General features: G+C 36.1%; 1 protein-coding gene across 6 annotated transcripts in view; it reads right to left on the bottom strand.

Moving 5' to 3' along the window:
* Positions 1-23,508, bottom strand: part of MTX2 (metaxin 2) — a 56,542-nt gene that overhangs the window by 17,587 nt on the left and 15,447 nt on the right. For 2 of the 6 annotated variants that reach the window (XM_074338388.1, XM_074338403.1), the window contains exons 2-4: positions 15,947-15,994; positions 14,926-14,972; positions 679-1,609 (exon numbers count right to left, since the gene is read on the bottom strand). In XM_074338388.1, the coding sequence (XP_074194489.1) occupies positions 679-818 (140 nt within the window). In that variant the 5' untranslated portion in view covers positions 819-1,609; positions 14,926-14,972; positions 15,947-15,994. Of the gene's footprint in view, positions 1-444; positions 1,610-14,925; positions 14,973-15,946; positions 15,995-23,508 lie in introns of all 6 variants that reach the window. The other 4 variants (XM_074338394.1, XM_074338391.1, XM_074338399.1 and 1 more) reach the window with 3 other exon arrangements.

Below are 23,508 nucleotides of genomic sequence, written 5' to 3'. Positions count from 1 at the left end.
AACAAAAGCAGGATATCTGAAATGCCCAGGGATCTACGGAATAGCAAAGTAAGAAACAAAAACCCTGAAGCAGGAACAAAGAGGGAAAGGTCAAAATGACAGTAACCGGTATTGCTGTAATTCATTAGGTTGCAAATGGTCAACATGGAACTCACTCTGAGACACAGGTACACAGGAGATACCTCAGATGCAGCCCACGCAGTGGGAGCTGATGTGACTCTCAGGAGGCAGCAGCCCCCCACCACATCTCCCCACCACCCCCACCCCCAGACTGCCAGGATGCCCTTGAGATGGTGACCACAGAGCTGGTTTTCCAGGAGTCTTTTGAGGGAGGAGAGGGAGCTGGTTTCCAAATTACAAATTTGTGATCACTTTTGTTATTTTTAAAAATGTGCACAACCAGCACATTGTCACACTAAAGACCAAGTGATACTAGATACTCACAAAAGAAAAAATATGTATCAAGTTTCAGTCACAGCTCTAAGGCAGACGTTACATTTTTCACCAGTACAAAGAGGGAGATACTGACACGCTCGCTGTGCGTCAGGAGGTGGGCACAGGAGACCCGCAGGGCACCGTGACCTGGCGGACCAGCTGTTCCTTCTGCTCCGGCCCACCCAGAGCTGCAGCGAGGCCGGGCTGGGCTTCTGTCCTCCCCCAGCCTGGGCCTCCACACACCTCAGGCTCTGCTGAAGATCACGGTGCACGGCTAACATGGTCTTCTCCCACTTTGAGATTGTTGGGGTGCTTGTGTGTCCACGCCGAGGCACATGGCAGTGAAGAGGTCCCACGAAGGTGCCCACCAAGACGGCGTCCATCTTGTGCCATGTCACGTGGATGCGCTCCAGCACCAGGGCCGTTGGGGCGCTGAATCCTCTGGCTCCCACGCAGAAGCAGGTAGTCACTGGCCCGTGGGCAGGGCCGGGCCGGGCAGAGCTGGTGATGGCCACGGTGGCGGGGCCCCTCGAGTGCAGAACGTGCTCACCGCTGACGCTTCTTCCTTGTGTGGGTCTTTCTGCCACTCGGTATCTCCGCCTAGAACTGGATGGGAGTTAACAATGTCTGCAACGAGCACCACCTGTTCTTTGTAAACAAGGAGCTCCTGTGGAACACAGGCAGAGCTTTCGCCGGTTCCTGCGTCACCCATCACCGGCTCACACACGTGTACACCCAGCGGGAGTTGTGCCGCTTCAGGTCCCGCATGCTGTCCACCACCACGGCCAGGAAGAACTTGTCACTCGTGTAACCATGAGCACCGAGTCATATTTATTCCTGTGGTTCGGCTTCAGACCTTCGCACAGCTCATGGAGTTCATCTGAGTTCAGCACTCGGTCCTTGCAGTGTGCGGAGCCTCGTGTTTTGAAAACTGGACCGAGTGCAGGGGGTCGATCTCCCAAAGCCCACACCCAGCACGCCGCGGGAATGTGGCGGCCCGATCGCTCACGAAGCTGCAGATGACGCAGCGCTGGACGGAGAGCTCCTGGCACGCCTCCTCCACGGCCGCCCGCTGGGGGCGCGGGGCCCACGCCATCATCGTCAGCATCTCCCCGCTCGCGGGCCTCGGGCTCTGCTCCCACCCGGCTCCCGGCAGGCGCTCCGCTCAGCATGGCTGAAAATTAAATTTTCAATGTTTAAAAAAAAAAAAAAAAAAATCACTGAAGGGTGGGGTGTCGGTATATTTTTTGTTTCCTAAAAGGGGGGGAAAAAGTAATACCAGACCAGATCACAGATAACTAGTTAAATATGAAGTACTGACTTACACATTTATCTCTGTGACCCTTCAAAAAAAGTAAGTGAAGAAACAGAAAATGTATAAACCCAGACACAAAGAATGGGAGAGAGACCAAAGTAGACCACCGAGGTCAACCCATTTTTGTAAGATGGAAAGCCGATGCAGCAGGGTCGAGGAAGCTGAAACCTAAGAACATGGGGAGGACAAAATCAATATATTCCTATCACAGAACTAGGAGTATTCCAAAATTGGAAGAACCAAGTACCACAGAAGGCTGAAGTGAAATAAAGGAATAAAAATACGAGGATTGGTTGAAAGTCTGTGTAAACATCAGACAGCTGACCTGCCCGCAATCTGGCAGGACACAAAGGTTCAGTCTTTGGAGAAACCCAACCAGAAAGCCTCCTGACTCCAGACTCAAGCACAACAGGGGACACCATGGATGGGTATGGGGGTCACATGGAAAAGAGGTGAAAGGACAGTAAACACACTGACTGAAGAGACCTACAGCACCACTCTCCCTCTCAGCTTCCAAACACTGGCAGCCAAATTAAGTCCTTCCTGGATATCTCTTTGCAGAAAAGGCCTACAAATACTGATGGTTTTACTGGGGGTGGAAGTGGGGTGGGATGGGATAGTGCCCAACAAAAATGGCAGCTCACTGTGCAATTGGTCTAAGTGATGCCCACATGTCAAAAGCCCCTCTTCTCCCCATCAGCTTTGTAGGACTTCACTCTTAAATATAAATTATTAGCAGAGATAAATAGATATTTGAGGAAATCCTCAAACATATAGAGCCAACCCCCCCCCCCACACACACACACACACAGGAATTGGGAGGAAACAGAAAATGCAGAGAGCAGAATACATCAAAAAAAAATTATAATGGCTAGTACTTATTGAGCACTTACTAAATGCAAGGTACTTAAATAATTAATAGCTTTATCCTATGAAGTAGGTATAATATTTAAAGATAACAGGTACAGACAGGGTAAGGAATCTGATCCAGGCAGAGAAAAGAGGAGGGGAGAAGAAGGGAGAGGGGAAGGGGGGAAAGAAACAAACAAAGAACTGAGCAAACAGATGACAATGAATGACTCAACAGCAACTCTAAAGGCTAGATGATAACACAAGGTCTTCAAAATTCTAAGGAAAAGTCTTACCAACCTAAAATTCTACACATGGCCAAGGTATTAGTCAAGTGTGGAGATAGAATAAAAATAGTAACATTCAAGCAAGGTCTCTAAAATGTTATTTCCCATGTATTCTTTCTCAGTAGGCAAGCTAATGAAGAATATAGGGGACTCAGAAAATAGGGGATTGAACATAAAAGAAAAGCAAAAAGAATTCCTTGGATAATGACGAGCATAAGAAAATAGCTCTGAAGCCAGAAAGGAATTGCTCCAACTAAAGTAGAAGGGGGCTTCGGAGGTAGTATATCCAAGAGAAAAAGAAAAAAAGGACCTGATGTGTTTGACCTTTGTGAGGAGTATTATAGTACAAAGAGTTCAAGAGAGAAAAACTACCCAAATGAATTAAATAAAGCAATTATTTACCCAACAGGAAAAAAAATCGTATAGAAAGAATATGTTCATAGTACACTGAACAAAGAAGCTGGGATCAATGTTTACATTCTAATTATTATAGTGTAAACTCTGAATATTAATTTAGCCAAAAAAGTGAGAGAACTATTGGGAAGATAGAGAAGGAGAGGGGGAGGAAAGCTGTACTGCTTAATTTCATAATGGAATTCAATAGGTATATGTAATATTCAAAAATGAAAGGCCAACACAAGCATCTTACCTAAAAATAGAGATAAATACCGTGGGAAATAATATAGCTAAAAGGATTCAAAGTAGTTGTCTGTGGGTATCAGGATTTGGGGTGGGTTAAGAGTGGAACAGTGGACTTTATTTTTGGGGTATTTTTTGGTGCTAAGCCTCTCACACATTGCTGGAAGGAGTGTAAATCAATCAATCCATACACTTTGAAACTGTTTGGTAATATCTACTACTAAGCATATGCCTACTCTATCAGCCAACAATTCCACTCCTAGAAATATACCAAAAAGAAATAAGGCATATAGTCACTAACATACATGTACAAGGATGTTCATAGCAGCTTGAGCTATAATAATCAAATATTGGGAACAACTCAATGTCCATTAACATGAGTAGCAAATTTCACTCTAAAATTCCTAACACCAAACGAAAACGGATGTACAATATGTCACCAATTGCTATTATGAGAAAGGAAAAAGTAAATATAAAAGGATTATACATTTTGACTCTAAATTCTTTAGAAATAACATTCATTGAGAAGTTTTAAATCAGAGAAATAGCTAAGAGAAGAGCTGTCCAAGTTCAAAGGTATGAAGCAGTCTTGTGCTTAAACTGGCGTGTTTGAGGAATAGCAATAGGACCAGTGTGATGTGGGGGAGAAAGGAAGTGAGTGGTTAAGACATGAGATGAGATCAGAGAGACAACCAGGAGATCATGCTGGACTTACAGATAATTGTAAGGATTCTGACTGTTGCTTTGAATAAGATGAACAACCACGAGAAGGTGTTGAGCTGAGGATTGCTGGAATCTGACTGACATTTTAAAGGATTACAAACAACTCTACAGAGATTAGGTTGTAGAGAGCAGAAGAGTGGAGGAAGGAAAACTAGTTAGGAGAATTTTGCAAGAATTGATAATGGCCTCAACCAGAGTTAGGAGTGCTAGAGATGGTTAAGAAGTTGGATTCTGGCTATATTTTTAAGGTACAGCCAAAAGGATTTGCTGATAACTGGATATATCCATATAAGAAAGAGACTTCAAACATGACTCAAAGTTTCTGACATAAACAACCAGAATGATGGAACTGCCAATTTACCCAAATAGGAAAAAATGTAGGCTGAGCATGTTTTGGTAGGAGGAGGGGGATGCAGGAGTCTTTAGGGTTCTTCTCTAGTTGTCACTTCTGTTAGACTTCTGAAAGGAAATGAATAGCAGGCAACTCTGCTCTCTTTTCAAAGGCCTGGAGTTGCTAAGGTACAATATTTAAAAGCAGACAAGCAGGTTCTCTTGAAACTTTAAGAAGCCTAGTCTTCTGTGGACTCTTCTGTGGACACAAGTGACAGAAATATGTACAAATCAATATCATCTTTGCCAACACTTTCCTGCAGGTATGTAATATCAAGGTGTTAGAAATGGGTAGAGCTACAGATATTATACAGAATAAAAACACAATCAAGGACAGTTTTTATTTTTGGTCATTTCTATCTCCTGCATCTACAGCCCACCAAATGAAAAGTCATGGTTAAAATAAGAAGCTTCAGAAAGCTAAGAAAGCCATCCAACTAGAGCAGTATTATCTTCTGAAAATTTACGTGAAGGAGCCACTGTCAGCAGGAGTCCTTTAAAATCTCAGCAACTATGGCCCAATCTTCAGGAGATTTAAAATAAACACTCAAGTCTTATAATTAACATAAGTACAAAAGCAGAATAACATTAGTGAGCAAATCAAACAAAACATCTCAAATATTATGCATATCTAGTTTCTTCAAGTCTTTTCATGGAGAAGTGTACTATATTCCAGAAAGAAATCTGGGGGTAGGGGGGTAATCAATGAAATTAAATTTAAAGCCAAAAAGTCATCCATTTCTTTTACAGAAAACAATAAATATGACGATTCCTGACAAAGCAAGGTAGAATCTACCTTTAAAATATCAAATATCCTTTGTTTTAATTGTGATATATATTTTAAAAGGGTAGTTAAAAATACTCAATTCAGAAAATGGTAAAAAGAGCTCAACACCAGTTGAAAGGAAACATCGTTAGCCAATAACAGGCCTGCCCTAGTCACTACATTTGCACAGGGAAGATGAAGCCTCATTGAGATGTTATCCTTACCATCCTTTAGAGCAACTGACTTTCTGTGGCTGACTCGTAAGCCGTATCACTCTTATGACTGGACAAACCATTAGCACAGTCCCAATCCTTAACTGTCACTGGTTAAGTGCCCTGGCAGAACCTGAAGGATCCTAACAGAATACAGATGTAAGAAGTTGCTTAAATGGATACTGATACTCATAATAATAAATACAAACATACCTAAGTTCATATAAAACTAGTAAACTACAACAAAAATTAGCATTGTTATTTAATGGGACCAAAGCTCACTGCTTTAAAAAGTTAGATATAGGGCCGGCCCGGTGGCTCAGGCGGTTAGAGTTCCATGCTCTTAACTCCGAAGGCTGCCGGTTCGATTCCCACATGGGCCAGTGAGCTCTCAACCACAAGGTTGCCAGTTCAATTCCTCACGTCCTGCAAGGGATGGTGGGCAGCGCCCTCTGCAACTAAGATTGAACAGGGCACCTTGAGCTGAGCTGCCGCTGAGCTCCCGGATGGCTCAGTTGGTTGGAGCACGTCCTCTCAACCACAAGGTTGCCGGTTTGACTCCTGCAAGGGATGGTGGGCTGCGCCCCCTGCAACTAGCAACAGCAACTGGATCTGGAGCTGAGCTGCACCCTCCACAACTAAGACTGAAGGGACAACAACTTGAAGCTGAATGGCACCCTCCACGACTAAGATTGAAAGGACAACTTGACTTGGAAAAAACTCCTGGAAGTATACACTGTTCCCCAATAAAGTCCTGTTCCCTTTCCCCAAAAAAATCTTAAAAAAAAAAAAAAAAAGACATTACCTTATAAAAAAAGATTAGATATAACTCCTGTTAAATTCAGAGGTTTTTTTATTAAAAGCCAATAAAGTTACAAATATCAATAAACAAGATGTTTTAGAAAACAATAATAAGAATTCTACTTAAAAAAATAGCTATGCAGAAATCATCAGAAACAATTCAATAAGCATAGAAAGCTTTAAATAGAGCAAATTTGTTACCATAAACATGAAATGCTATTGCGAGCACATATGAAGACAGGTCACATCAGAGAATAGAACCTTCCTTAATATAACTCTCACTTGAAAACTACTCCTGGAATATTTCACTCAGTTTTAGATACATCAACATCTGACAGCTGTAGGAAAACAACACGTTCGGAAAGAAAGCAACAAAAAAAGATAACCAGAATAGGAAAAAATACAAGTTTCCCTGTTAGAATAAATACAAATAAAAATTGTAGGGTCAAAATTATGTAAAAGAGTTATAAAATAGGCAAAGGCACAGAAAGAATAATTCTTGTAACCCAAAAAAAACCTAATGCAATACCAGTCATGTGGCTGGCACTCAATGAACAACCTGGGAATAAAGAAAGGAAACTATTTTTCTGAGGTCCTATAATGAAAGCTTTAAAGTTTGATTATTTACAGATGAAATAAATATTCCCAACTGAGAAAAATAACAATGACAAAAATATTTTTTTTAATTCTTAGGGTAAGCTAAATAGTAGATGGCAGGGATATAAAATGTATTCACTTCATTTTAATAAACTAATGTTAATTCAGTATTGAATCATTTACCAATGTGCAGCACTATCTTCTTTCCTTTTCTTTATTCCAAAAGAAAAATGAACATTTGTCTTACAAGTAAAATACATAACAATACTCTTTAATTGCCCTTAAGCAAGAAAATTAACATTGCTTCCCAATAAAAATATAAAAATAATTCAAAATTTTCAGGAATTGTCTGTAATAAAAGTTTTTAAAAGATTAGATGCTTTATACTGATTCATATTGTGAAATTTAAGGGGTCATAAATAAAGCTTCTAAATGTATGTAAATCACATTAACAAAGTTATCCAAATTCTAGATAGGAAATAATCCATTTTCAGTCAGACCTCAGGTTTTCTTCTTTAAGAAAAAGCTTTTATTCATTTCATAATTAAATTTGAAATATTTTATATAAGGATTCACTAAGGACTATTCTAAAGCATGCAATGCCATTTTCAGGACACAAAATGAAAATGGTTCTGAATTTTAATTCGTATCTTGTTTTACCAAGACACAAAGGAATATCTGACAACAATTGAATGATTATTTTCCACCTTACTGAAGAGGCATGTTTTAAAATTAAAAACCATGAACAAATCTATCTACAAAATAATTCATTTTTATATCAAACAGCTACAGACCCTGTAATTGAAATAATGTATCTAAGGTTACAAATGAAAAGTGTTAGGTATCATTCTTGAAGTGACAGATTAAGTACCTAATCCAGTTAAAGTAATAGCCATATTTGTAGTTTAACATAAATTAAGACCTTAATTATATTTGTGACTATTTTAAACAAAATAACAAATTCCTTTATACCTGGGAATGTAATTTATAGCAAAGCCAGGTTCATTTTCCAAACCAATCTATTTCACACTGCAGAAGTACTCTGGTATAATGGTATAATGTAATTCTTGTTGTAGAATGTTGAAAGAGTAGACTCACTAAAAGCACAGAAAAGGTTTGAAGATAAATGAAGATGCTATTCATTCAAGGGTAATTTCATCTTAGGACTATATGAAAGATGTTTCACTCACACAGGGTAGTGTATGGCCTCAAGTTTAAGTGTGTTTTCTGCTCAAATATAATGCTGCTAGATCGATTATGTTGATACTGTATATCTAATAATGAAGAATTCTAGCCTTTTTCTGTTTAAAAAATAGACTGTCATTTTTTTCATCTTACAGCTATAGCTTTGTTCTGTTTCACAGCAACAAATTTTAAAATCCTGCTTGCTATTTACTTTTTAAGCAGAAAAGTATACAGTTGATATTTTAACTTGCAATCTCTCAGAACTACAGGTGTGAATTTTTGCTAAGTTTAATATTTACATTGGCAAACAATTACCATATATAACCAACCATTTTTCACTAATTACTAAAATCATTTCACTGATTACTAAAAATGACAAATTATTAAAACTGACAACTCTAATACCACCTAATTCTATACTGAATATATTTCATTTTCACAAATCCAATAAGACTAATTTAAATATTTTAATAAACATCATTTATGTATTGAGGGATTAAGATTAATAATGAGAATTTTTTAATCTGCTACATTCTGCTTGCAATTTAAGTTCACAGTTATCTTTTCTAAAGGTCACATATTATGTATTTAAGTCATTCCAGGGATTATAAGCATAAATCAGAAAAATGCTTTAATACTTCTGGTATGTAAAAGGTGGTAAGGACAAGACTTTCTATCTGAAGATTTCAAACTCAGTGGTATCAACAAAATTTCTATAGCCTCCATTATGCTCATTTTAGAATACTGAAAAGGACTTTCCAAGTCCCCTTATGTAATAAATGTTCCCTAAATTCTCTCTACCCCTTAGCTTTCCTTCTCCTGATCCTGATCCTGATCCTGAAAGTGAATACAGAAGCCTCATTTTGCAGAGGATGATCAAAGTGGGAGGGATGAACAAACTTTAAAAAACTAAAATTTTACACTTTATGAAACTTTAAGAAAGTTATAACAATTTTAAAAATGTTTTCCATAAAATAGTATTCTACTGATTCTCTATTAAAATATATCCACTGGTATCATCCTACTTGTACTCATATCAGGTTTAACTGAGACAAAAACTGCATACAACCATGAACAACTTGTTTAAAGTAAAAATGTATCCAACCAAACTGAAAATTCAAAATCATTTTCTCCAAAATTCTGCAGGTAAGCTGTGCGCTATGGCCACCAGAATGCCATGACAAGTTTACAGCGGCATTACAGCACTTTGATAATCACAGTTGCTTCTTCAATGCAACAACTGGCCTGCAGCCCCAAAGGAGAGAGCTACTCCTCCCTCTGCTCTTCTCCAATCTCTACATTAGGATATTACCATTTAACCGTTAATTAGTATGTCCACCTAAAAAGCATCATTTGCTAAAAAGAAAAAGCAAGGGTCAGCTAACTATCTATCAGCAGATCTGACATGTTAGTGTTCATGGCCAACATGAATGGGGCCTATAAAAATGCTGACTTTTTTTAATGATACAAAATATTCAACAGAAAGAAAATATTTTCTGTTGTCTTCCCTTTCATTTTTAGAGATAAAGTATTTATGCACAAAGAGTAGGGGAAATGAGAATATTAAATGAATAGGGATATTTCCCTTAATCTGAGCTTGTTATTCTTGAAGTAAAACACTACGTAAAAAGTAAGATTACTCTTCCATGCAACATTCTAATAATGATCATCAGCTTGAGCCACTCTCTAAAAATAAATTCAAACTTTTACAATAGATTAACCCAAATTAAAAAAAAAAAGGAAACAGGCTTCTTTTTAAATTAGCTTCATTTATATTAAAAGAAATCTTTTCTAAAACTGACTAGAAAGTAATATTTTATTATATAAAGACATTAACAAAACATGTACGTAAATCTTTCAAGCCAAAATAGGCACTAATTCAGCATATAATATCATCACATGTTTATATTTGTTTCCCTTTTTTCAAAAGAATTTCCCCTTTATTACCAACCTTGAGCTTCACAATAACTCATAATATAGGAGACTGTCTTTATCATATGTCAAAGATCCCAAAACTGAGACACGTTTATCTTTCACATCTTAATGTAATCTATAAATTGTAAGATATAATTTGCTAGGAAATGTCAGAAATGAGTTTTAAATTAATTTTCCATTATTTTTGGATAAAAATTCAAAATTCTATGTCACTGAACAGAAGTGATATGCAACAAAGTGTTACGAGTGTGGATTCTTAACTCAGACTCCCTGGGTCTGGATTCCAGCTCAGCCAAGTGCTGCTTATATAACTCTGGGCCAAATGCTTAACCTCTCTGCCTCAACTTCCTAATCTATAAAATGGAAATAATACTACCACCTACCTCACAGCATTGCTGTGTGTATTACCTATGATATGATACCTAAAGTACATATAACAAAACCTGGCACACGGAGTAAGTGCAGTACAAATTTTAGCTACATTATTATTGCTATTTTTACTAACATTATCTGCAGAATAGGGATTATATTATAATAATATACCTACTTCATAGAGTTGCTGTAAGGATTAAATGAGTTAATAAGAATTAAGTGCTCAGCACAGTGATGAGCAGATGGCAGGCACCCAACCAATGCTACTACTGTCTACCTCCAGTTTGTGGGCTATGACCTTGACTAAAGCTTTTCTGAGCTTCAGTTTCCACATCTTTAAAATTAGGTTAGTATTACTACCCTATTAGTAGTGTTATGGTAAAGACTGCATAAGCCACTTTATATAAACGTTCTCAGTAGAGTGCCTTTTACAATGAAAGCATTTAATAAATATTCAATTTAAAACAAATCTTATTCAATATTAAAATAATATTTTGTTTAAATTAAAGCATTCAATATTAATATTTTGGGGGTATGGAATGAAAGCATGATTACGAAAATTATTAATACTCACACAAACTCAAATATGTCCCCTCAAAAATTTTTGTAAACTTTTATCTTTCAAGTGTGTTTTACCAGGACCCATCAGCTCCAAATCAAGTTGTTTCAATCTAGTTCCAGGGGGCGCAACTCACAGGGACCCATGTGGGGATGGAACCGGCAACCTTGTTGCTAAGAGCACCCTCTAACCAACTGAGCTAACCGGCCACTGCCCCAAAATTCTTATATCTAACATTTATTTTAACTACTTCAGTGTTTTTAGGCATTATAAAGCTTGCAAGCTTCCATTACTCCTGCTGACTTTGATTATGCGTACTTCTGTCTAAGAATCAGGAGAGAAAAATATAATAACCAACATTCATTGCATATTTAGAATATGCCAGGTACTTTTCTAAGTGTTTTATATGTATTAACACATTGAATCTTCACGAACCCAATAAGGCAGCTTCTATTACATTTCCATCATCTATTATATCTTACAGATAAGGAAACTGGAAACAAAGTGTTCTGTTTAAGGTATGCTGTATTTGGAACAGAGCCCAGCTGCCCATTTCATTTGTGGAATCTGCTATAAAAGGCAGCATTTGAAGAAAATCAAATAAAATATTTTTTGCAGAAAACTTGTAGAGTTCATATGTGGTTGCTCATACTGTATTTCCACCAGCTACATGTGGCTATTGAGCACTTCAAATGTAACCAGCACAAATTGAGATGTCCTCTAAGCGTAAAATACACATCAAATTTTGAACTTAGTAAAAAAAAAAAAAAAAGGTAAAGCATCCCATTAATACATTTTGTATTAAAAGATGTTAAAATGATAACATTTGGATATACTGGGTAAAAATATATTATTAAAATCAATTTCACCTGTTTCTTTTCACTTGTTTTAATGGGCAACTACAAAATTTTAAACTACATATATGGTCCACATTATACATAATATATATATATATATATATATATATATATATATACACACACACACACACACATATATACATATATATGTGTATATGTGTGTGTGTGTGTGTATATATATATATATATATACACACACACACACACATATATATGTATATGAAACCAGAGGAACACACTATACTAATACTTCACTATATTCAACATACAAGATGATTTTATGACCAGGAAAACACTTGTAATACCAATACTTTGTAGATGAAGAAAGGAAAGCAAACCTAAGAGGAAATAACAACCATGAGAAAAAAAATTTATTTTCTTTTAAACTGAAATCATAAAGGTTCCTCTAATCAAAAAAGATCTAACCACTTAGTTCCAGGTGTATAATAAATGCCAAGTCTATGTGGTAAGTAAAATTTAAATTTCTTGATGGCTTAACTGGCAGACTATTAAAATATCTGATGTTTGATGTCTGGTATCTTCTAGAAAATATCTAGCTTATGGATACCTGTCACATTGTTTTAATCAATTTTATACATTTAACTGATTTTTCTAAATGGATGCTGGTCCACCATATAGATGAAAATTATTCCATAAAGTTTACATCAGATATCTGGAAGAGTCACATTTATAGTCATGGCTACTATCAGCTGTCAAGCCAAAGAATATTGAAGAAAACCAACAATTTTTAATAAATGCTGGTTAATTTATCATCTAAGTGACATATGTAGGATAACAAAAAAATTGAAAATGGTTAAGAAAAATTCTGCATTTTAAAAGGTTCTTTTTCTCTGGTTTTATTTTTAATTGCAACTATGATTTGAGAAGCCATGGTAAGAAAGCAAATTAATAGGAACCATACAAATAGAGTTGCTAAATAAAGTACATAGATTTTTTTTCTTTCCTTCCACAGATTATTTAAAACATTAATTTTTTTTTAAATCAGTTAACACACCAATACCTTGGTTTATACTGAAAATTAGTTAAACCATCTTCTGCAGGGTTTCTCAACATTGACACTATTTACAGTTAGGGCTGGATAATTCTTTATTGTGGAGGGATTGTCCTGCGCATTGTAAGATGTTTAACACCAATTGATGCCACCAGCACCTTTCTCAACAGGTGTGATAACCAAAAATGTCCAAACACCGCCAAATGCCACTATGAGGTAGAAGTCTCCCTTAGTTAAGAACAATTACCCAAAATACCATCCTACTTGGTGCACATTACTTCAGTACTTCCTAACCTACTATTCTTTAGTTTTAGGGGCTCTTCATAGGAGATTCCCAGATAGCTACAGCAGGGAGATCAATAAACTTCATATGCAGAATAGTCTCGGTATGTTATTTGTGTGTGTGCACTGGACTGTGTGGATAATCCTGAAAGCGTTATCCCAAAAATGGCAATTAAAAAAGGGTTAAGAATTAGTGCTTCAACTGAAATATTCACTGTACCTTAAGCCATCTTTTCAAAGATGTAAAAATTGAAAATACTCTTTTATACACAGCAAATAGTTTATTGGTGCTATCAGTTATCAGGCAAGATTGCTTTTATCACACTTATAAACCCTTCATTCAACATTTACTGAGTACGGTCCATATGCTAAGCACTATGTTATTAGTATTTGAAAGCTAAACTTAAATTCTATCCCCCTCACCAAAAACAAATAAACAAATTTTAAAATATTTTTAAATTAAAAAAATTGAAGTATAAAATCCGTATTTATTGTCTATAACCAACTGAGAATTTCTGCTTCTCAAAAGTTAACATACGAAAATACAATAGTTATAATACTAGTACCCAAAGATAAAATCAAGGTAAATAAATAAACAATTTATATTTTTGGTAAAACGATATAAATCTAAAAAGAAAGAAACTTAAAGATATTCATAGATAGTCACACAAATAAATCATTGCCCGGCACATTTCTTCTCATCTGTCTTTCTTTCCCTGCCTTAAACACAACACAAATGTACTGATCAACATACTATGCATCAGACATAGTTATTAAGCCCAGAGAATGATACCAAGTTGAATAAAAAAACTATGAAATGACCAAGTGCCTAGCATCGTTGTCTAGAACACGGCAAAAGCTCAGTTCCTCTTCTCTTTCTTTCTGTACTCAAGATGCTCAGAGTCTCATCTCCAATAAATGTCACATGTCTTAGATTTCTCTTTTAGGTACTGGACAATAAACCTCTCTTTGTGAGTCAAGCTATGTAAGCTAACTATATAAACAGCAGCTCAGTATGTAAAATGTTTGAATAATTATAATTATAATTCTATATTCTACATAAACATTTCTTTTTTTTTAAAGCAAAAAAAATCCCCAAGTATCCTATTCTCCCTATAGTGCAGTTTAAAATTTACAGGGCCACTAATCTTTTTTGGATTATACAACTGTGATATACAACTTAAAGAGCTATTATATTCAATAAGTGGTTTGAGGATAATAGACACTAATGTAATCAATAAGTATATAAAAAATTACCAGAGAGGAGTATGTCTGCTTCAAGATTACCAAATGAATTAATGCTAGAATGAGTACAATGAGAAAATGATGCTTAAAAATATGTGGTGCATAAATCTTTACAATTAAGTTAGAAAATTATTCTGTGTCCATAAATGAACACATCACCCCCAAAGATCAATACCATCATATCTAATCAAAAGCAGAACAAGTTCTAAGAAACAGAATGTGCCTAACATATATATGATTTTTATAAAAAAGAATGAATAATGAAGATTTTTGTTTATTTTATATACTGATAACAATTAGTTGAACAATATCACATAATCAAGTTACTCTTCACAGAAGAGATGTTATATTGATAATGGTAAATCACACAGAAAAATTCTAAATGTACTGTATCAGACTGTCTGGGGAGGGGGGTAAATTGCAACTCAAAGTGAAAAATATTACATTATTTATATATTTACCTGCACAGCAAGAGAAGCTGCATTGTCAGAAAGCAAAATTTGCTCCCCTGTGGAAATACAATGAAAGGTGTGAGTAAAAAGTATGATTGCTAAACAAGTAAAATACACCTATATTTTTATTTTTAAAAAGAAAAAATATAGCCGTTCACTAACATAATTATGAAGTTCTATGTCAATGCTATTGTGTAATTATAATTTTGATTATATTATATTGTATGTAAGTAATGATAAAACAAGACTATTTCTCTATAACTGATCATTTATCACATTTTATCAGCAATATGTAATTAAAATCACTCATTTAAAAACAAATTAATTTTTCAAGTTTTCAAGATATATGCCTCTTCTTTTCATTACAATTAAGTACTATATGTATCTACTCAAACCTCTCTAGTTAAAAGTAAAACCACTCAAAATCATATAAAACCAGCTTGCAGTTAATATTGCACAGTATGTCTAGGTCTGTCACACAAAAGAAAGATGACAAGTTCGCTGCAATAAAAATTCCATGCTTAGAAGACTAGGGCTGCTGCCTATTAGTCTTCATTACTTTGCAGTCTTCTGACAACTGTAGCAGGCTGCTGAGCCCCAAATGGGGTCCATAATGTGATCTGATGATATATGAAGAGCTGCTAAAGGGAGCCTGAACCATCCTAGCCTATACATTTTAACAGTTCCTTTTTACTGAGAGCCCACTTTACCAAGGGCTTCAAAAATCTGCTGTGTCAGCTATTGGTGCAGTAAATCTGCCAACTGCTCCTGCAACCACATCATTTTACACTGCCTACAGCAGGCAATATAATGAGTCAATAATAAACTAAGGACCTTATAGGCCGTGAATAGTTGGTTTACACTGGCAAATACAAGTTTAGGCAAAATCTCTTCGACAAATTACACAAGGGAATCCTTTCTTTATGTTTTATGTTCTCGCTGCAGTAAATTATATTACTCAGGGATTTTTTTTTTTTGTAATAAATATATTTTGACGCAAAGCCATTTTTAATTGTGAACAAGTACCTACCTTTCAGTTGCTGATATAATGTAGCATTTTCAGGCCAAGGTTCTGCAGCTGAGGAAACAAGGCAGTGATAGTTAGGCATATAGGGCAAAAACAAATGAATAACCAAATTAATAAGCACATTGGCCTAGAGCATTTAAAGTGAATTGCCAAGGTTACCTTAACTACTATGGCAACTAATCACACTACCTTAGCTCCTTTGGTAACCTGTATAAGTAGGTTAAATAATTTTCAATCCATGTTTGGTGGTAATTTGTGTTTTGTTTTTTTATGGGGAGGAAGGAGGTGGAAGACATCTTGCCCAATCAAAAGTGAGAATTTAAAAAATAAAACAACCTATATGCTACTATTCCTTTAGCCGCTTTCAAACATAAACATATCTAAAATGTTACTCATAGAAAAAGATAGTGAATTTCAATTCACTATAAAAAAAAGTGAAACAATATTTATAATATTTTACTGTAAACTTTTAAATTTTCAAACAGATAACACCGCATGAAAGAATCAAGTATATGTGTATCAGCCTGTGCATCTTGCCTCATAAGCTGGGAGTATGGAAACTTCCAGAGGAATCCAGTTGTAGTCTAGAACATGTCATTGGCTTGACCCCATCACACCCCACAACAGCAAAGGGGAGCAGCAATTATGAAGCAATAAGTACCTACAAGGTCAAAGCTGCTAAAGCTAATTTTAGTCCTGAAGCCAGGCTTGCTTGACCTTGCCTCTTAATCTTTCATCTAGAAGAGACTCTAGCTAGCTACACAGAGAACATTAACAACCTACCAGCGATTGGAAAAAGTACTAGATTTGAATTTTGTCTAATCAACTGTACTTAAGAAGCAATGTCTCCACTGATAGAATATACAGGATATAATTTGCTGAATTTTTCTTTGTAAAAGCCATAAAATATCAAAATCACCAATTTGGGCACAGTAATTATATTTGCTCTCAGCAAAAAAGTAAATTAAATATATGAAATTTGATAATAATTGGTATTTTTCTTATTGTGTTTAAACTAATCCAATTTCTGTGACATAGCAACAAATTATTTTTAATATACAATTCTAGCTGATTTTTTAAAAGAAATTTATATGTATGAAGCTTTTTTTCCTTATGACTGATCATTTAAGATGCACTAAAACAGTCCCAGGGGTGAGGGGAGGTTAATATGCTTTTATTTACACTTTAGAATGAAAAGAAAAACATAGTAGTAGTATTATAAATTATAAATGGTATTTTTTGGTTTGGTTTGGGAGACACAAAATTAAACTCACACTTAGGAATAATAGCATGAAATCATTAAGAAGATAATGGACCATACGAAGTTTTGTATGCCGTCGCTCACAATATTACACATGTACCATATGAAAGGCTATTGAATTTCAACTCACGTACCAAAAAGGCAGTGAAACTAAATATTTATTATATGTTACTATAAACTTTTTAATAAAGTAAAATTTCAGTAAGAACCCAATTAACCTGTGTAACATAGTTTTTAAAATAAAAGTCAGGGAAACAAAAACAAGCTGACATCAGCGAATTACTCAAAAGTAACCTTTTAGGATAAATTGTATGGTCAGCATACACCTACATCGTTTACATCTGTATTAGAAACAATACAATGAGTTTCATTCATTATAAGATCCTACATCACCAAAGATTCAATTATATGCATTGTATTAATCTTATTAAAGCAGTAAAGCACAGGAATAAAATTTACAAAAACTTCAAAGATGTTGAAATTAGTTCCTTGATGGTACAGATGTGAGTATTCATCTGTACTGTACCATGCTGCACATACAGCTGGTGCTCATTAATTGTGTGTTGAAGAAAGAAAAGGGATATTTGATTAAACCTACCACCCTATTCCTTAAATATTCTGGCTAATCAAAGTTTTACTGAACTTAATATTATCAACTATGCTAAAGTAATAGTGTGTTCCAATTAAATATTATGGTCATTTTAACTTTTGGTTAGCTGTCTACATACTAGGCATGGACTATAAATTTTCAAAACAATGGAATAACATATACATAGCATTAAATACAGGCTGAATATAATTTAAGTGTTCTTTGATAAATAAGAAACCACTTCACTACTCTGTAATATCAGAGAGTTCTCATATGAACAGTAATTTCAGTTAAAAGTTAATTTATCATCACTCCCATGGATTCTCGAAATCTAATACAATAGACATATGTGAAAGCAAAAGAAATCTTGCAACATATTACCTGACTACAAATAAGAATAAAAAAGTTGCCCTACAGGGGCCGGGCCGGTGGCTCAGGCGGTTAGAGCTCCACGCTCCTAACTCCAAAGGCTGCCGGTTCGATTCCCACATGGGCCAGTGGGCTCTCAACCACAAGGTTTGCCAGTTCAATTCCTCGAGTCCCTCAAGGGATGGTGGGCTCCGCCCCCTGCAACTAAGATTGAACACGGCACCTTGAGCTAAGCTGCCTCCCGGATGGCTCAGTTGGTTGGAGCATGTCCTCTCAACCACAAGGTTGCCAGTTCGATTCCTCGACTCCCGCAAGGGATGGTGGGCTCTGCCCCCTGCAACTAGAAAACGGCAACTGGACCTGGAGCTGAGCTGCGCCCTCCACAACTAAGACTGAAATTCAGTACAACAACTTGAAGCTGAATGGCACCCTCCACAACTAAGATTGAAAGGACAACTTGACTTAGAAAAAAGTCCTGGAAGTACACACTGTTCCCCAATAAAGTCCTGTTCCCCTTCCCCAATAAAAAAATCTTTAAAAAAAAAAAAGTTGCCTACAAATACTGAAAGCTGTTACTAAGAACCTAAAGCTGGAAACGGGGTGAGGGGGGGCGGTGTTTTTCTTGATCCAAGATACAAACTATGTTCCAACTCAGAAATTATTATTGAAAATAAACTCTCAAAAACTAACTGCCAAAACATGTGATGTTATCTTCACAAATAGAGCCTACCATTTAAAAAGAAGAAACCAACAGGCGGCAAGAAACCTATATAACCATGTTATTTTAGCAGCTGGGAATTCCAGCGCACCCACAAATCAGGAGACAAGAAATGGTAGCAGAGGCAGGGAATGATCAGCCGCCTCTCACACCCACGAGCAAGCTCCGAGTATACAAACATCACTGATTTAAATGCATCACCTACAGAAACCAGCTCAAATAATTACGTTTTAAACATGACATGGGACAAGAAATGCTAGCGTGTTATTCCATAAAGTGACAAAAGTGAAAACGCTAAGTTGTGTGGCGTGGCACTGGATCTACAAATCAACCCTGCAGGTATGTTTCTAGGAAATGAGCTCTGTAACTGCCTTCATAAGGAAGCCCATGAATCATGAATGTTATCATTCACACATAACAAAGTATGAAGCCTATTTCCTGGTTTGGGGAATATTAATTAAAGCCTTTTTATTGAGAATGCCTATTATGTGAAAGACAAAGTCCCAAAGTACAAATTCTTCCTCACTCCTTTTCCAAGGTCAGGCAAGTCAATCCCCACCCTTTCTCCTGACCACATGTAAAAGAGGCAGATTAAGAATTTAGAATTATAGTGCTAGCAATACGCCTTAAAAATCTGTAGCATTTAAAAGGAAACATCATTTTAAAACAATAGAACATTTTCATCTCTTGAGTTTTTCAGTTGACCTTAAATGTTTTAGACCAGACTAATTCAACAGTGATAAAATTTCATAACTCACCTACCCTATTATCAATTTCTACCATCATAAGCACTCCCTGATATGAAGTGCCTTTGTAAACCTGCCATGGGGAAGAGTCAGCCTTAAAATAAATATAGAAGTCTAAAAGTTTCTGAAAAGGAGACTGGTAGGAAATGTGGATTGAGCGAAAATGTGGTCCAATGTTGGTAAATTTCAAGTTACTGGTATTACTAGCTCACCAAAAGTAAACTTGATGCTTAACACACATCAATAGTCTGTGAGGCTCTTGGAATAAAGATCAGAATCCTCAACCTGACCTTACACCCCACTCTCTCTCCCTCTCTGGACCCATCGTACCTCCACTCCATCCACTCTGTACTGCAGCCACATCGGCCTTCACCCAGTTTCTGAAGGCCTTCACCTTTTTCCTTCTTGCCCTAGCGATTCATTTGTGCTGTTTCCTCTGCCCTCGAGCAATCTTGCCCCCCTTCTAGTGTGTCCTCGCATCTCAAGCATCACTTCCGCAAACTGGGCTAGCTTCGTGGACATGCAACCTGAGCAGCTGCACAAGGCCTGCACTTAGAAAAACTCCACGCTTGGTTTAATGTTCTGCCGTCACAGTCTTGGAATTCTTTTGAACAAGGGCCTCCCATTTTCATCTTAGCCTGGGCACTACAAATTATGTAGCCAGTCATGTCCTCAGGGAAGCCTCTCTTTACAAGCTTAAATAGCATGCACACTCCGTTGTACCACTTTCACAGTCAACATTATTCCATCTGTTTGAGGACTATTTGATTAATTCCCCTACTAGGACATAAGCACCATGAATCTAGTGCTCATGTCTGATTTTTGCTTACCACTTCATCCCTAGAACCTAGCACCTAACAGGCAATCAGTAAATGTTGGCTAAATAATGTTTCTTTTATTATTATCAATATCATTATTGTTATTATTCTGTTATGTTTAGGCTAAGAATACAACAGGGAAGATAAGGAAACTACAGAACACGGCCAAAAAAGGAAACATGACCCAGAGAACTTCAAGACTACAACCAATAACACTACTGTAAAAATACTGAATGGCTGCCAGAAATAGTTGGCAGAATCTAATTCTATAAACGTACCTATGCACTGACCCTAAAACTGGAAATTGTTTGTTTTATATCAAATTATATAGTTGTCATTGGTTATTACCGTTGTAACACTCCTAAGACTAACAAAAGGCCCTCAAATCATCTGACAATCTCACTATTCTCCTTTCCACACTCTGTAACTCTAACCCAGGGACCACCATTTTTTAAAATCTCGTGTCCCCATCAATAAAATATTCGAGTATGCAGGGCCAAATAGATTTAGAAATCATATGGTTGGTATTCCTGAGCTAATAAATCACACACTAAAAAAGAAAGTAGAGTTAAAAATAAATTGAAATTCAAGTTCCAGTATTTTCTTCCTGTACTTCAAAAGAACCGTCTTGCATAATAAGGGTGTATACACTCCACCCCACTTTGGAAAACACTGTTCTAATTAAATAACTACTTATTTGAAGCTTTAGCAGGAAACCCAGCTATTCATGTACCCTTGACCAAAAAAGAATCTTCCTCTATTTTAGTGAAATCATCTTTTTTGACCACAGAAAAGGCTTGGAAAGAAAACACACAAATTAATGGAGCGGAGAAGGCAGGGGGTCGGGCGGGGGAGGGGGGGGACACGGGGGTAACCTGCCTACCTATCTACCTAACAATAGGACCTTCGTATCCTACCAGAGTACTTAAAATTTCCCCCATACAGTTCATACTTTCTCACCCTCATGACTTTGCTCCAATTGTTCCCCTCTGTTCAAAATATTCCTTCACCAGCACAAACCCTATGCTTTTTCCCAGACCAACTTTAAATGCTAGCTCCATCAAAGCTTTTTTAACTAAACAAATCTAATTTCTCCTTTATTTATACTGTCCATAGCAGTTTGTACTTGTCTTAGATCATATATTACTTTCTACTCTATTCTATTATTATGTCAGTATCTTATCTCTATTTCCAGTAAGTTCCTAGAATGTGAAAAAGTCCTATGGTCCTGAGATTATTTATTAATGACTTGGCCTCTCAACCACTGTAAACTGAATATGGCATTTACAATAATATATGCTAAAATATGAAATTCAAATTAAGGAGAATTTTTTTTTGGAGGGGGGTCTAAATATCACTTAAAACTAGTATCTTTATTACAAGAGCTCCAAAGTAAAACTACCCACCTTTCAGGAATAAACACAATAAGAAACTATGGTATCATTTTCACACCAAAGCAGTAACCCTCTAAACTACTCTTAGTGACCTACATTAACTCATTCTTTAGATTAGAATGACTTCTTATTCCCTAGCAAAAGACCCATAAAAGTTCCTATCATTTTTATAAAGAAATATTCCTATTTAATAGATATAAACATCTAAAGATAAAGCAAATATCAGAGGACCACATAACTAAGTTTGTATCCAATTAAAGTTATTAAGTCTTTTACCCACTTAGTCCTTTACCTGCTTTCCAATCTTGCCTAGGCTGAGTGACTATTTTACATCCAGTATCTCTTTTACCAGGAGCAAAGGAGATGCCTCTTAAACTTTCAGTCTTCAGTGGAGTGCAGAGTTTTCTTAATCCAAACAAGTGTTTTTAATTTTTTTCAAAGAAACTTTCTCCTTTCCTAACAGTATTTATGTTGGAGAACAAAGTTTTAAAAAAAGAGAGAGGAAACATATGCTTGGACATCTGAAAGCCATAAGACAAACTAAATAATGTATAATTAAATAAATTAGTATTAGAAATGCACACATCGTAAAGCAACACCCACAGCGCCCCCCAAAAAACCATATTTGTTTCTCATTTAATTATCTTTAAGGTACCTACTATTTTTAAGCTTTATCAACCAATACAATATAGCAAAAAAATACTCTTTACTGCTAATCCATTATAATTTTTAGAGTAATGGCCACTGGCCAATAAATTCACATATGTATACCCTTAGATCTCTTAAAGACTCTACATTTTACCTGCAGTATTCTCCCAAATATCAAGCTGGATGATAAGTCATTCTGGTGGCAGATAATCTACCTATTCCATTCAACTCAGGCTATTTCACAGTATGAAAGGTCATGCTTTGATCTAACAAGTCTAATTCCTAAGTCCATCTCTTGATGATCTAACCTAAGAGGACAAGAGAAGGGCCACGAAAACAAGTGCCCTCTGTTGTTGTTTTTTAAGTTTTGCATTCTTAATGTATGAGTCCTCTGGCATAAGAATGTAGGTGAAGATATGATTTGTAGAATAATAGGCACTAATATTATATGCTGCTTCAGTACTGTCATATTTCCAATCCATCACATTGATTAATGCTATAATAACTCTACACAAACCTATCATTTGTGCACTAATGAAGTCAAACCCAGTTTATCCTTAGGCAACTTGATTCCAAAAGCTCACAGATGTCATGCCTTCAGCTCCCAAAGACGATGTAGACAGTGTTATACAAAAGCAGTAGGAAACATGTGTAGCGTTATCTCCAAGATTGGATGGCTTTCTGCCAAAGGTGTAAATGCAAAAACTAATATAGCAAAATGCTCAAAAAGCATTTGGCAGCTCCTAAACATGGACAAGTTACTGCAAGACACAGACAAAAGAAGGAAATAAATTTACTAGTTTGACATAAATACTATACTGATGATCTCGGTGATACCAATACAGACATTAGTCTCAAAACCTATCAAGTTTTAGGCAGTCATGAGCTGAAGGCTTCATTTAAAATAGATTTTGAAGATATTTGGACTTAAAATATGATGACATGTGACTTTATCAAATCTAGAATTTTAAGAGCTATATATTAGATTCAACAGCAATTCAACCTGCAAATACAGTACAAAT

Source organism: Rhinolophus sinicus, linkage group LG01, assembly GCF_036562045.2.
Source record: "Rhinolophus sinicus isolate RSC01 linkage group LG01, ASM3656204v1, whole genome shotgun sequence".
In the NCBI taxonomy this organism is placed as follows: Eukaryota; Metazoa; Chordata; class Mammalia; order Chiroptera; family Rhinolophidae; genus Rhinolophus; species Rhinolophus sinicus.
Note: the sequence above shows the minus strand (reverse complement) of the source record. Positions and strands in the feature narration are given on the sequence as shown.